The sequence below is a fragment of the Pelobates fuscus genome, chromosome 1, assembly GCF_036172605.1.
Source record: "Pelobates fuscus isolate aPelFus1 chromosome 1, aPelFus1.pri, whole genome shotgun sequence".
NCBI classification, from domain to species: Eukaryota; Metazoa; Chordata; class Amphibia; order Anura; family Pelobatidae; genus Pelobates; species Pelobates fuscus.
Window position 1 is genome coordinate 383,062,577 of NC_086317.1, and position 15,299 is coordinate 383,077,875.

General features: G+C 38.7%; 1 protein-coding gene across 2 annotated transcripts in view; it reads left to right on the top strand.

The window, feature by feature from the left end:
* Positions 1-15,299, top strand: part of CACNB3 (calcium voltage-gated channel auxiliary subunit beta 3) — a 273,992-nt gene that overhangs the window by 38,508 nt on the left and 220,185 nt on the right. The window contains exon 1 of one of the 2 annotated variants that reach the window (XM_063426058.1): positions 99-252. The exons of the other annotated variant lie outside the window; for it this stretch is intronic. Within the exon in view, the coding sequence (XP_063282128.1) occupies positions 211-252 (42 nt within the window). The 5' untranslated portion in view covers positions 99-210. Of the gene's footprint in view, positions 1-98; positions 253-15,299 lie in introns of those variants that run through there. 2 annotated transcript variants of the gene reach the window in all.

Sequence of the window (15,299 nt, forward strand, 5' to 3'; positions counted from 1 at the left end):
CACACTATTGCATTGAGAGGTAGAAGTGAAATGAGAGATATGGAAGGAGGAGTGAATGAGAGGGAGGATATAACTAGTCTGTGTGTGTGATGGAGAGAAAGACAGGGGATGATGAACACGGTGAGGAAGATCAACAGAGGATGCAAAGTGTGCCCTTTGCTGTAAAAAGAGAATTTGAGAGTGCTGCTCTGGGCTATCTATGCCCCTTCTATGTCGCTTTCTGATTCCAGTGCCACATTTCTTCTGAACGAGGTAACCATTTGCCTTTCTTTGCTATCTGAATGGGAAGGTTTGGGGGAAGGATAGTGTGTGTAGGGGGGGATTCATGTAAACAAGGGGGCATTTTATCTGACAAAACAAGCACCCTTTTCGGGATGTGCAGTGAGCCATATCATGCTGAGTGCTTTTTACGAAAGGCTCTTGTTTTTCTTTCAAAATAAAAGAAAAAGGAACGAGACATTAATTCATAAAGCCGCGGGGAAATCTAAGCAACGCATAGAAAGGGAAATGCAATTAAAACCTGTAAGGATCACTAAGACAATACATGGTGAATTAACTGTATTATGTTGATGACAATGACAGAACGCAAAAAATAAAATAAAAAATACATTAAAAAAAAAGCAGACAGGAAATGTTATTAAAAGATAATGGGTAAAAAATCGATTTGAAGGGCATTCGAATCAAAGCCTTAAATGTTGTTAACATTTTTATGACGGAGGGCTGTGACATATACTGCTCATCTTGGCATCTGGCCATCAAAAGGTTAAGCCATTCACTAGCTGAGAACCAGAATCTGTGGCCCTCATTGGATTATCTGGTTAATAATTATGTAAGAAGTAAAAAAAAAAAAAAAATATGAGTGAAAGCTTGACTTAAATGTACATGAGCAAAACAAAAAAAAAATAAAAAAAATTAAATGTATTCAAATGCTATATTCTTTTAGGTGGATAACAAATGCAATTCATCTTTAAAAAAAAAAAAAAAAACACCCGGCACTGATGAAAAGGCGATAATGAGGAAATTGAGAGAGGCAGTGATGAAAAACAAATGAACATAATTTAGCCAGAGTGCAAGATTGATAACGAGACATAGCAGAATATTATTATCCTGACTGGCGCTGGCTGTGGTAGAGCTGGCTTTCGAAGGACTGAATCGTCTCTCTTGTTAAATTATTTCTGTTGCTACCTTAACCATTTCGTTAACTCCATTTCTGGCATTTTAGAGCACCTAATTGACCAATTCTAAAACAGCATTGCTGAATTGTGTACAAACCCATCATTTTGTTCATCAGTGTGCTGTGAATTGTTATCACTCAAACAGTATGCTTAGTCTTATTATTATTATTTTTATTGCTCTTTACAGGATTTTTAGGAGATAATGTTAAGGCCATTATGAAGGGAAAAAGGGAAATGTGCTTTTTTTTTTTTAACGTATGTCACTACCACACGATTTTATTGAGACAAATATTTCCTATAGCTCTTTGAAATATTGCAACAAGTACTTTAGATTATGATCTGTTGATGAGCAATGTAACTGGGGTCCCCAGGCCACTCCAGGTACAGACTATACTATAAATACCATAGTTATTTTACATCTTTGTTAGTCTGCTTGTATAAACAAAAGATCTTTGTTGGTTTTTTTATTTTATTTTTTCCTTATATGCCCACTTCCCTAAATGGGTAACATGTATTTTAATAAGCTACAATAAAACCTAAATTTTAAGGAAAAGGAACCTATCTTATTTAACATTGGGTCCTTTTATATGTTTGTAGTTCAGTTAAAGTTTATTGCTTTGGTGATCTTTAATTTCATAGAATGTATATTGTGTCGGAATCTTTGGTACCTTGTTATACATGACTGTGTGATATGTTCTTGCTTTATCACTGGTGATCAATTTGCATAACCATCTTATCACTATATGACACAAATCCCCATTCTATGTACACACAGTTATTGCTTGCTCAGAATAAATGAGTTTTACTCATGTAAACTCAGGATACTAATAAATCATCACCTAGGTGTTGAAATAAGCTCCCTGTGCTGCTATTAGGAATTGAAAACAGTTAGTGAATGTAAGGTTAAAGGTTATACATTGAGACATTGTTTCCAAAGAATGTGTAGGGAAATAGGGAATGTTATAGTGTTTGAAAAACGTCACTCATGCCCCTTCCCCAAAAAAACATCAACACAACAAAAACGGTTTGAGTGAAATCGATTGATACTAATGCCAACTCTCTTACTTTGGTAATATTTACTATCTACTCAGCCAATTTGTTATACGTGACTAGTCATCTTCACATGCTCATATCTACATTGTGCTTGACCTGTATACGGTGAGTGTCAAAGCTTTGTTTATTTGTTGATCGCTAAGCATAATTTGTTGTCTCGCTATATAAAAAAATAATGGCTAGTAATATTGTGTCAGAGAATTGTCTGGTAATCAACTAGTGCACAGTAGTATGCATGTGTGCCATACACACAGTTCCATGGACACCTTGATTTCAGGGCTGCAAACTGTTTAATTGGGTCCTTAACCCCTTAAGGACACATGACATGTGTGACATGTCATGATTCCCTTTTATTCCAGAAGTTTGATCCTTAGGGGGTTAAAGGTGTTAACAAAAAATAAAATAATTTTTTATATAAGTGTCAGAAATAAAATTGGAATTCCTATCTGGCAATTCATTAAAGCGAATCTGTCACTTTGGTTAGAAGTATGTATATCTGTTTAGTAAGTATTCAAGTAATAGTGATATTTATAAGTTGCCGATAAAGGAATTTGTGCTTAGAATTTTTTGTCTGAGAAAAGGTGTGCAGTGGTACAAATCAGATTGGGAACAACATGTCTAAAGACCATGTGATCTGATAAAAATCTTCTCTTTAAAATCCAATTCATTATTAAAGCCGTTTTAATTCGTGGCATACTTTGTGGGTGCTCTGTGAATTATTTAATCACAAAATGACATTGCATAAGTGGATACCTACATTTGAACAGCCATTATAAAACATAATACATTATTTACAAACCATACAGAAATGCCCTCAGTTTTGAGAACGAAAAGGGAAATCAAATGTCATTTAATTTGCAGTGTAAACAGCGTGAAATATGTTAAAAATCGAGAATACTTCCATTTTCATACTCAACGATAAGGAGTATGCAGGGTTAGCTCTGAACTAGTAGAAAACAGTAAACCATTTTCTGTGCTAGGTCTAAAGTCAAGTTGAAACATTGAGCCATGTTCCTACTGCTGTCATTAGGGGAAGTTGGGCTAGTTTTCATTCTTGCTGCAAACTAGTAATTGCTTTAATTTAAATTTGAGAAACTAAAGGCAACTAGCTTACATGATCACAGATGAAGCAAGTAGGCATACATCATCTGGAGTCGCTATGGCACTAAATTAACCTTTTTCTTGATGTTCCAACTATCGGCAAAATGACTAATGCCAAATGAAGGTTGGAATCATTGGAGATGGACTTGTGTTGCATGCAGACATTAAACACAATTGTTAATATTTTTGAGCCCTAAATATATACTGGCTGTTGGCATTTCTAGACAAATTAGTTTTGTCCATAAACGAACCGATTTGTCCAAATCAAAATTCATTTGATCTACATCCAAGCTAATCGATTCGTCCAGGAAATAATTTATTTCATTGGTGAATTCATTCACTGGGGTATGGATTAAAGAGATTTTTATTCGGATAAAATGATTTGTTTATGGACAAAACACATTTTTGCACATGCCCTTAGCTTATAGTGCTTAACGGCACTAAATAAGGAGAGTTTAAAGTACATAAATGCATGAATAAAAATAAAAGTTTCATTAAAAAGTGCATAGGGTGAACATCTAGATCTCAGCAGAATGCGTTTTACGCAGTCATTATTCATAGGCACCAATGGGATAGAAAGTTACTCGAACATTAGTGAATTTATTGGCTTTACAGAGAGCCACTTACAAGAGTCAGGTTATAAGACCTGCTTAGGAACTTCCAGCTCTCAAATCATAGAAGTGGAGGCGGCGAGCGGTAATGTGTCTACATGATATGTCTGACATGTCATGATTCCCTTTTATTCCAGAAGTTTGGTCCTTAAGGGGTTAAGCTGCAATAAATGTGTTCAGAAATCAGTCTGTGTAAATAAGATATAGTGTTTTTATTTTAAATTACAGTTTAGTTTTCTAATGTTTATTATGAAGTCACCAATAATTTCTCAGAATAGCCCTGCCACTGACCACACCCCCTAAATAAAAGTGTACATATGAAATGTTGGGAGGTATGCTTTTTACATAGCATAGTTAAAATGACAGTGGCACTGCACCAAGACCATGAAAGGTGCCTATAGTGCCTATAGTGTCCCTTTAACCACAATCTTAAAGAAAAATTTCCCTAACACAATGTTACACTGTTAAAAGTGCCACCATGTGCTACTTGCATTAAACATTTACAAAAGTGTAGAATTACATGGAAAAATGGCAAGTGATTTATTTAAGAATGTTGGAAAAGGTGCCAGAAAGATTGTGGTGAGGCCAAACATAATAAAACTCCCCAAATAGAAAAAATACTGTTATGCATTACCTGCATATTTCAATTTAGTCTTTGGGAAGTCCTCTTGGCACAGGAACTCAAGAAATCATGTTTACACAGCAATCCCAGAGTTCCAAGCATATCATCCAGATTAACTCAGGCACTGTGTAACCTTAGCAATGGGCACTGTTTTAAACAGAAGTTTTATTAAAACAAAGTACGTCTTGTGATCCATAAGGAGCAGTGGCCAGAAACCAACCATGGATTGCATAGTCTGTTTTGACCTTTCGGAACCCAGAAGCATAGCACCGGTTCTGGTCTGAAAGTTGAATTTCCCTGAGACTATATAGCTAGGTGCGAGAAAGATTGTGGTGAGACCAAACACAATAAAACTGCCCACAGTTCAAATGGGAGCAGACTCTTTCAGAAACAATCTGCTCAGTTCCAGAACCTACATTTCTGAATTAAAATAATAATAATTTATATGGTAGCAATGTATCCCACAATGCTTTGCACTGCGGATATAAAAAAACAAAGAATGGCAAGCAAGGTAAAGTGAACAAAAAAGGAAGCTGTAACAAAGGTTCTGCTCAATACAAATTTGCTTTCTATTCTAGAATATTAAAGGGTTACTCCAAGCATCATACCCACTGTATCCAGATGCTAGAAGTAACCTGGAACCATTCCTCAGCAACGCTTTGCCCTCTACCAGATGCCAGGTCTCCTCTACTGGAAAGTGACAAGGATCTGGCTTCTGCAGAGCTACAGAAGCTAGATGCCAATCCTGACAGTCATCCATTGGTTGAGAGTGTTCACAAGTGCTGTAGCCAATGAATGACCTTGTGTGCAAAGAATACGCACAGAATTTGACATTCTCGTTTCGGGCTGGTTAATAATGCTACCAGAGGAGGTACACCTCCGGCAGCAATATAAAATAGCTCTGCATGTGCAGTGTTTCATACTGAACGGTTGCAAATACACACTTCAAGCACCATGACCACCATAGGCGTGCGCAGCCTATTGCATTAGGGTGTGCACCCTAAAGCACAAGCACACGCGGCGTGTATATATATATATATATATATATATATATATATATATATATATATATATATATATATATATATATATATATATATGTATGTATATATATATATACACATATATACCCACACACACAAAGCTGTGTGTGTGCTGTGTGAGGGTGCTGTTAGTGTGATGTGTGTGTGAGGGTGCTGGTAGTGTACTATGTGGGTGAGGGTGTTTGTGTGTGCGTGCTTGTGAGGGTGCTGTGAATGTACTGTGTGTCAGGGTGCTGTTTGTGTGTGTGTGTGCACTTGTGAGGGTGCTGTAAATGTACTGTGTGTGAGGGTGCTGTTTGTGTGTGTGTGTTTGTTAGGGTCCTGTTTGTGTTTGTGAGGGTACTGTTAGTGTGCTGTGTGAGTGTGAGGGTGCTGTTTGTGTAATGTGTGTGAGGGTGCTGTGTGTGTGGGTGCTGTATGTGTGTGTGGGTGCTGTATGTGTGTTGGTGCTGTGTATGTGTGTTGGTGCTGCGTATGTGTGTGGGTGATGTGTATGTGTGTGGGTGCTGTGTATGTTTGTGGGTGCTGTATGTGTGTATGTGCTGTATGTCTGTGGGTGCTGTATGTGTGTATGTGCTGTGTATGTCTGTGGGTGCTGTATGTGTGTGGGTGCTGTATGTGTGTAGGTGCTGTATGTGTGTAGGTGCTGTGTATGTCTGTGGGTGCTGAATGTGTGTTGGTGCTGTGTATGTGTGTAGGTGCTGTGTATGTGTGTGGGTGCTGTGTATGTGTGTGGGTGCTGTGTATGTTTGTGGGTGCTGTATGTGTGTATGTGCTGTATGTCTGTGGGTGCTGTATGTGTGTATGTGCTGTGTATGTCTGTGGGTGCTGTATGTCTGTGGGTGCTGTATGTGTGTGTGTGCTGTATGTGTGTGGGTGCTGTATGTGTGTGGGTGCTGTATGTGTGTAGGTGCTGTATGTGTGTAGGTGCTGTGTATGTCTGTGGGTGCTGAATGTGTGTTGGTGCTGTGTATGTGTGTAGGTGCTGTGTATGTGTGTGGGTGCTGTGTATGTGTGTGGGTGATGTGTATGTGTGTGGGTGATGTGTATGTGTGTGGGTGCTGTGTATGTGTGTTGGTGCTGTATGTGTGTATGTGCTGTATGTCTGTGGGTGCTGTATGTGTGTATGTGCTGTGTATGTCTGTGGGTGCTGTATGTGTGTGTGTGTGCTGTATGTGTGTGGGTGCTGTATGTGTGTAGGTGCTGTGTGTGTGTAGGTGCTGTGTATGTCTGTGGGTGCTGAATGTGTGTTGGTGCTGTGTATGTGTGTGGGTGCTGTATGTGTGTAGGTGCTGTATGTGTGTTGGTGCTGTGTATGTCTGTGGGTGCTGTGTATGTGTGTGGGTGATTGTGGGGGGTGGAGGTGGGGGTACATTACTTGATATCCCCCCTCCCTTCTTACTTTATGTAGGGAGGGGGGATCCTTCCCTGCTGCCTTCCCTGGTGGTCCAGTGGAGGTGGGGGCAGATCAGTTATCCCCCCTCCCTTCTTACCTTATGCCTGGGAGGGGGATCCTTTCTGCTGCTGCCATCCCTGGTGGTCCAGTGGAGAGTGAACTCTAGCCCCGCAGGGCTAGAGTTCACTCACGCGAGATCTGAGTGTTGCCGCGGCAACGCTCAGATCTCGCGAGAGGAGCCGGCGGAGCTGCTGGCAATAGCTCCGCCGGTCCTCTCCTGCCTCCCTCACTGCCTGTGAGCCGGTGAGGGGAGGCTGAGAGCAGAGCCGGCGCTCGGATAGCGCCGGCTCTGCATGAGCCGACAGGGGGGATCCTGAGATCTCCCCTGCCGATCTCAATACATAGGCGTGCCGCGGGGATTAGGGTGTGCCCAGGCACACCCGGCACACCCTGTGCGCACGCCTATGATGACCACCTTAAAACACTGAAGTAGTCATAGTGCTTGGAGTAACCATTAAGTCCACTTATTAATGTGACATCATAGAATGTCTAATTTTGAATAAAAGCTCCTATGATTCTCAGCAAGGTTTCAACATGCCCGAGTATGGATTAGGGTTGGGGGAGATGTCATTTTTGGTGCACTGTTGTCTAACTCTACCAAGCTTCTAGATTTAAGCTTTCATACTAAATACATTTTCACTTTTGCTTTTACCCCTTCATTTGAGATGCAGAAGTGGCAGAATAATTCATGAGAGGGAGTTTGTTTGCTGCAATGTTTTTTATTTTTGTGAAAAGCATTCAGGTCTAGTGTTAGAGGGACACTCCGGAACCCTAAATAACTTTAGCTTGCTGAAATGCTTTATGTCCCCTCTTTTTATTTTTTATTTTGTAATTTTGTAATTTTTTTTTGGCAAGAAATGCAGATTTCAATAGAAATTGGCACTTTTATAAACCCAGTATTGGCACTTTTATAAGTTAATCTTGTTACACCCGGGCTGTCAATCAGATAAGTAGTCCTGTTACTTCCTGTTTTGCCTTGCAAAGATGTCTGCATTGGAAAGTTTGTGATTGGACAGCCACAGAAAGTCTGGGCTGGGAAGAAGGGGAGGGCTTGCAAATGCTTCAGATAAGAGATCTGCAGCTTTTGCAAGCTGTTTTCAGATACAACTCAAATAAAAAGATTCATAATTAAATGCATGCATGTTTTAATTTGGGTATATCTATTAAATAGTGATTTTTTTTTGTATTGGGGTAGTGGTGTAGTGGTGTATTATTTTAATTATAACACTAAAAATCAGTTGGTGTGTATAAAACTAGATTGCCATGGCCACAATAATGACATCATCATCAAGATGAACAATTTCATTCTGGCAAAGACATTATACATTTGGGACTTGACAATTTTACATTTGAATTTTACGTGTATGCCTATGTATGTGTCAATGACAACATATTTCTGTTTCATATTAAAATTATAATTTTTGTTTTCCATATCAGCAAACCAGCACTCTTGATTTGGAATGTTCCTTTACGATTATTGTGATGACATAGTCATTGGCCATTATGAGCTTTACTATGTCATGTTTATGTTTATACTGGGTTCAGATTGGATAGGCTACTTTGCCTATATTGAACTAAAACAACCAACTTGGTCATCCGGCCAGACAAGAAGCTACGAATGGTTTTATTCAAATATAAATATACATAATCTATGCACTCTAAAACACCAAGCATGATGTTTTGTCACATAATTACTTAGGAATAATTCTGCCAGAGAATTTCACTCTCTGCAATGCAAATGTGTTTTACACTGAAACAAAATGACAGCATATTAATTCAGTGTCACTTTGTAAACGTATGCTTTATTCAAACGTATTTGAAAACATGGCAATGCTAGAAGAGTTTTATTAATACATACCAAGCATGGGTAATTTATGTTAATGATGGGAAGGTAGCCTTGGCAGATTCGTTAATGAACTAAATGTCCCATAATGCTTAATCGCACCTTAGACTGGCTGATGATCATGGGCAATGTAGGCTACAAATATTTGAACTGATAAAGTTGTCAGTCTCTGATCTACTGACATTATCCTACCACAACGTATGACCTAGAAACATCGAAACATAGAATGTAACGGCAGATAAGAACCATTCGGCCCATCTAGTCTGCCCAATTTTCTAAATACTTTCATTAGTCCCTGGCCTTATCTTATAGCTAGGATAGCCTTATGCCTATCCCACGCATGCTTAAACTCCTTTACTGTGTTAACCTCTACCACTTCAGCTGGAAGGCTATTCCATGCATGCACTACCCTCTCAGTAAAGTAATACTTCCTGATATTATTTTTAAACCTTTGTCCCTAATTTAAGACTATGTCCTCTTGGTAGTTTTTCTTCATTTAAATATAGTCTCCTCCTTTACTGTGTTGATTCCCTTTATGTATTTAAATGTTTCTATCATATTCCCCCCTGTCTCGTCTTTCCCCCAAGCTACACATGTTAAGATCCTGCCCAATTAATAAGAATTGTAGGATTAATGAATAGATAGGGCCAAAACCATCAAAATTATAGGTTTTGCATTAAACACTTCTAGACCCAAAGTGCTGCTTTGCCTCTTGAAATACCTATTCCTTCATTTGTTTAGTACTGCTGTATTCATTGGAAGCAAAGTGTTTAAATTAATGTGAAATTAAATTAACCAGTCTTGGTGTGCATATGACTTCACCAATAATAGCTGTGTATTTAATGCCATGTTAAAGAAGAACTAGCTGTCCAGCAAAGTACAGAGAACTTTTAATTAGCATTTATGGGACCTGTAAGAGTTAGACCCAGAGTCTGTTATTTTATTTCAATCAGAGTCACTCAATCTACAGCAGGCTATCTCATGCTCTATGTTGATATAATAACTCTTAACCCCTTAAGGACACATGACATGTGTGACATGTCATGATTCCCTTTTATTCCAGAAGTTTGGTCCTTAAGGGGTTAAATGGACACTATAGTCATCAGAACAGCTTAATGCTTACATTACAGCTGAGGGACACCTCCAGTGGCCACCACTCAGATGGCTACTAGAGGTGCTTCATGGGGCAATGTTGCTGATTTACTGCATCTCTATGAGGAGATACTTATTGCCCAGGGGGATGTTTGGCTCTGCCCGAGCGGTTCGCCTACTTGGCTGAGATCATCAGAATTGACAATCTCAGCCAATTCAATGCTTTCCAATGAGAAAGCATTGTGATTGGCTGAGCTTACCACTTCTGATGATGAGACAGAGCTAGCACCAGCAGACTGGAATAAAAGGTCATATTTTACTATATTTAGGGGGGTAAGGAGGAGCCAGCGGGGCTAGATAGTGTTTTTAACACTATAGGGTCAGGAATACATATTTGTGTTTCTGATCCTATAGTGTTCCTTTAAGGTGCCATACTAGTGTTTTTATTAGTATACTACAGTAACAATTACTACGTAAGGTCACACAAGGCAGGAATTCTAGGTAATGCATGCAATAATGTCCTAATTGACAAGTTACTCTTAGTTTATACTTTGTGGCATGTATTCAAATCTCTTATTTGGGTTGTTGCCCTCTCTCTGGGGGATATATTTATATATGTTCTATATTCAACATGCACTGTAGTATTTATAATATTAAAAAAACACTCCAAGAACCATAACGACTATAGCCCGCTGTAAAGTTAGATACCAATTAGGCTATATATTTTTTCTTTTTTTATATTAAAAAGAAAAATTTATTTCCATCATACGCAAGACTATTCTAGTGCAACTAAATATGCAATGCAAATGTATGATTGCATTACTGAGGCTGTCTAAGATATTGATTGTTAAAACTACTCTGGTGAAAATAGCTAGATACGAGAAATTAGATCTGAACAAATCTTTTTTTTGTCAGACTTTATTTAGTTTTTCATATTACGAATAAAGACAGAAAATAAAACAGGAAAATGGAGAACACACTTGATAAGACCAGAAATATAGCCAGAAATCATTTGAATACATGTGTACTGGCACTATACATCACAAACCAGATAAGGAAAAGAAAAAGAAAACAGTGTGTGTGGAAGGGGGATTTGTTTTGGGGAGCAAAGTGTGGCAAGTGTGAGCACATAATTAGATGAACTCACACAGGCTCTCTGTAAGGTCTAGCAGGCTGGGGACTGGCCATACAGGCCCTTTCAATGGGAGATGACTCCCTCTCTCAGTCCACTCACTCGTCCCGATTTGCATTCGCCCAATGTTATATATGTTTGTATTACGTGTCACTAATTAGATTTTTCTGAATAATTAATTCTGTATGTGAGCTTATTAGTTATTTGTAAGTTGCTGCTTATGTATGTAAACTCAGTGGTGTGTTCTGGTTTTGTGCTCCTACAGGTATGACTAAAATCTGTCATCCCTATAATCTAAATTTACCCAAACCCTTCCTGCCAAGGCCACACCTCTTCCTGTTTAAGACCAACACACAATTTAACTGACAGTCACATGCCCACACTGACAGACACAAAGCCACTGACACACAAACACACACACACACTCACTGACAGACACACACTCACTGACAGACAGACATTCACTAACAGACACTCACTCACAGACACACACACTGCACACTGACACACACACACACACACATACACATTTTCTTATATACTCACAATTTGAAAATTATTATTCTGAATTTTTATTTAAGCCCTCCCAGCCTCCTTACCTTTGGAAGAACTGGAGTGAATTCTTTTCCTGGGGTCCAGTGGGGATCCTTAACCTGGGGTTCAGTGTGGCTGCTATGATCCTGTCCTCTTCGTTGCTCTGCTCCAACATTTAGTGATGCTGGGGCTGAAGTGATGTCATATTCCAACTCCTGGTTTCACTGCAGTGCGTCACAGGGAGCAGAGCAAGGACAGCAGGAAGATTACAGCTCCCTTGCTGCCTCCATTCTGCACAGCCATCAGCCACCCACCTGGGGAGAGGCCCTAAAATGGGCCAGCTCTTGGGACCCCCATGACCTGAGGCTAGCAAGGCATATGTTAATGTTGCCGGGGCGTTTGAGTATGCATTTGGAGGCAGCATTTTTCCCATCGCCCTGGAAAGTGCCGCCCAAAGCAAATGTCTTGTTAGCCTTGTGAGAGATGCAGCTCTGTGTGTAGAAAATAACATTTATTTGTGTGTAAGATGGTGGGTAGACATGTGCATTCGTTATCGGACACATATGATTTTGTCTGAATTTTCTGGCTTTTTCGTATTCGTTTACTATAACATAAACAATAGTCCTACATACGAATTGTATACGAAACGAAATGGCAAATGCTGAATGCATTACCTTTTCGTTTCAGTTCGTCGCGGCTCCCTCCTTGTAATATGTGAAAATAGAAACGGCAGGGAGCAGGGGGTGTGGGCTGGGGGGAGATAATAGGCCCCCCATTGATAATTAGGGCCCCCACATGCCGCTCATGGGTGGGGGCGGTGGGGGTGGAGACAATAGTTCCCCCCCCCATTATTTATTTAATTAAGGTCCCCACCCAACAGTCATGTCGTGTCCCCCTGTTTATATTATTAGCACGGGTGGGGGCGCGGGGGAGGCACTATGTCCCCCCTATTTTAGTTATTTGGGTTCTCCTACATGGGGTAACGGAAGGACTAAAATGTTCTCACAGTAAAGTGAGAGCAAGGTCCCTGGATATAAATCTGTATCTTATATAAAAGTGATAGAGAGCTACGGTAACAGTACATGTAACCAATAGTTATAGCAAAAACAATAACAATGTTGCAATATGAAAAAGTAGCTATTTAGATCAGTAACACAACCTTGTAGGGCTATTCCTAGCAGTATCTTATATAGAAGTAATAGAGAGCTACGGTAAGAGAACGTGTAACCAATAATTATAGCTATAGATCTAAATAGCTACTTTTTCATATTGCAGCATTGTTATTGTTTTTGCTGTAACTATTGGTTACACATGCTCTTACCGTAGCTCTCTATCACTTCTATATAAGATACTGATTTATATCCAGTTTTAAATGGAGTAGCGGCATGCAGGAGGATTTAACCTCCCTTTTATTAATATGGAGGTCATAGTGACCCCCATACTTTTTAATGAAGGGGAGTAGTTAATATCTAATGAGGAAGCTGGTCGCGCTGCCGGCTCCCTCCCTCCTTTTCTTCTTTTTTTGTGCATACGCAGTATTATTTTCGGCCTAATGGACGAAAACAAATTCATTTTTTTTTACTGAATTTCATCCGAAAAAAGGAATGTTTTACAGACGAAATTCAAAATGGGTAAATTTAATTTTTATTTAGTACGAATTCATTTGTATGAAACGAAAATTTCACTGGTGCACATGTCTAATGGTGGGCACACAACATTGTCTCACCTTGGTCCTCTCAATTGGTAAGGGTGGCCCTGTGTGCTCTATATGTCACACCTCACCATATCTTCCTGATGGTATGGAATTTAGGTAGAATGTAGATTTGTACAACCCCTGAAGAAGGTGCTGTTGACTAAGCCATAGCAGATACATTAATTCTTAAAAAAAATTACAAAATTCTGTTCCCCGGATCAAAAATTTCAATTGAAAATCCTATATCTCAGACCAATCTCTAACGTTTAAAATGATTTATCTTTCTAGACAAACAAAAGATGACACTGACTTATTAGTGTTAACACAAATGTTTCTTATTCATAGAAACAATACAATTCTCAAAAATGTGTTGTGACTCTTTAAATCCCTGGAATTTAAATAATGCACTAAACACGCTCATATTGGATACAAGATATCCATGACAAAGGATAATGTTATAGTATATAATGTATATTTACGTAATAGAATACTTCTATCCTTTTTCATATCTTATATACATATAATATCTGACCTTTTGGCCCCAGTAAGGTCTTTAGAGTAAAACTATAAAACAATGAATGATTTCTCATTGATTTTTTGCTATGTATACAATGTCATCTTATAGCCCAAAGAAGTAATTTTTATATTCTGATATTCTCATCATTTCTCAAACACGATTCTAATATTCCCTGAGTATTTATACCATGTTCAACAGCAAATAGTTTAGGGCAATTGCAGTAGCTTGAGCTATATGACTAACTCACTTTCACAAATTAGTTTCTATCTTAGATGAACGCTCATTCACCTTTATTACATTTTAAATTCTTAAACCAACATGGTTTTTCGTGTTGAGAAAGCAGAGCAGCTCAAACTGTACGGGGTTGCAAGTATGTTTTATATTTTCTCCACTACATACTTATTGAAGTCAACGATTGGGAACTAATCTTGGGGGAATTTGGTGAGATTGGTCTTTGGTGAGCTTTGGTGAGGCTTATGTGGGCCTCTACTTATAACTTTTGAAGTCCGTATGCAAGTAGGGCATTAAATGTCACTGACACCTGGTCTAAAAAAATGTTTTTCCTCCTAATTATACACATTTAGGGGCATCAAATAGATATTGCTGTGAATTGGACTGAGAACCGCATTTGATGGGCTTGTGATCTATTTCAACTTTGTAAGTGTGACAATTAAAATGTGTAACTTTTAAATCTTTCAACAATGTTGCACTATGGTCTTTTTAATTTCTTTCCATATGAATTCCTGGAATGCTGAATATTGCTGAACCTAGTGACTTCGATGCAACTTTAAACGCTGGGGGGCATTTTAACTTAAACGTTATTACCCTATGAGTTCTCTCTCCATGTTATATTTTTAGGTATATTTGTTTTTGTTGTTTATATACGAGGATTAAGAGGAATCCTTCTACTATACCGTGAAAAAAAGGGGTAGTTACCTTTTTGATTTATTGTATACTCACTGCACCTGGATGGTCTATATTTTCGTTTTATTTCTATTTGTGTTACATTTAGAGGCATGCCAAACCATGTGTAATGATAATATCAAATTATCATTTTGGATGTTAGCATACTTTGTGGTGACGTCTCCTTGTAAAGCTTGGTTTCTTTCTAACCACATCTAAATTCAAGTTGATGTAAAATTAGCTATAATATAGGCTTTCCCTAAAAACACCAATACTTTTGGAAGGCCTGATAGTTTAGATTTTTGACATGCTAATTATTTTAGTAAAGGAGCATCTGCCTACGTAGAAACTTGGCTGTGTGAAATATTGCAGTAGGTAATGGTTTAATTGACCTTGACTTAAGAATAGATGTCACAGCTGACCCTGACTATGTTCAAAAGGCTGTAAGCGGAGAACATAAAGCAGATTCCCGATGGACATATGCACAATGTAGCCCATTAGCCACCTGCCCTACTTCTTATGAG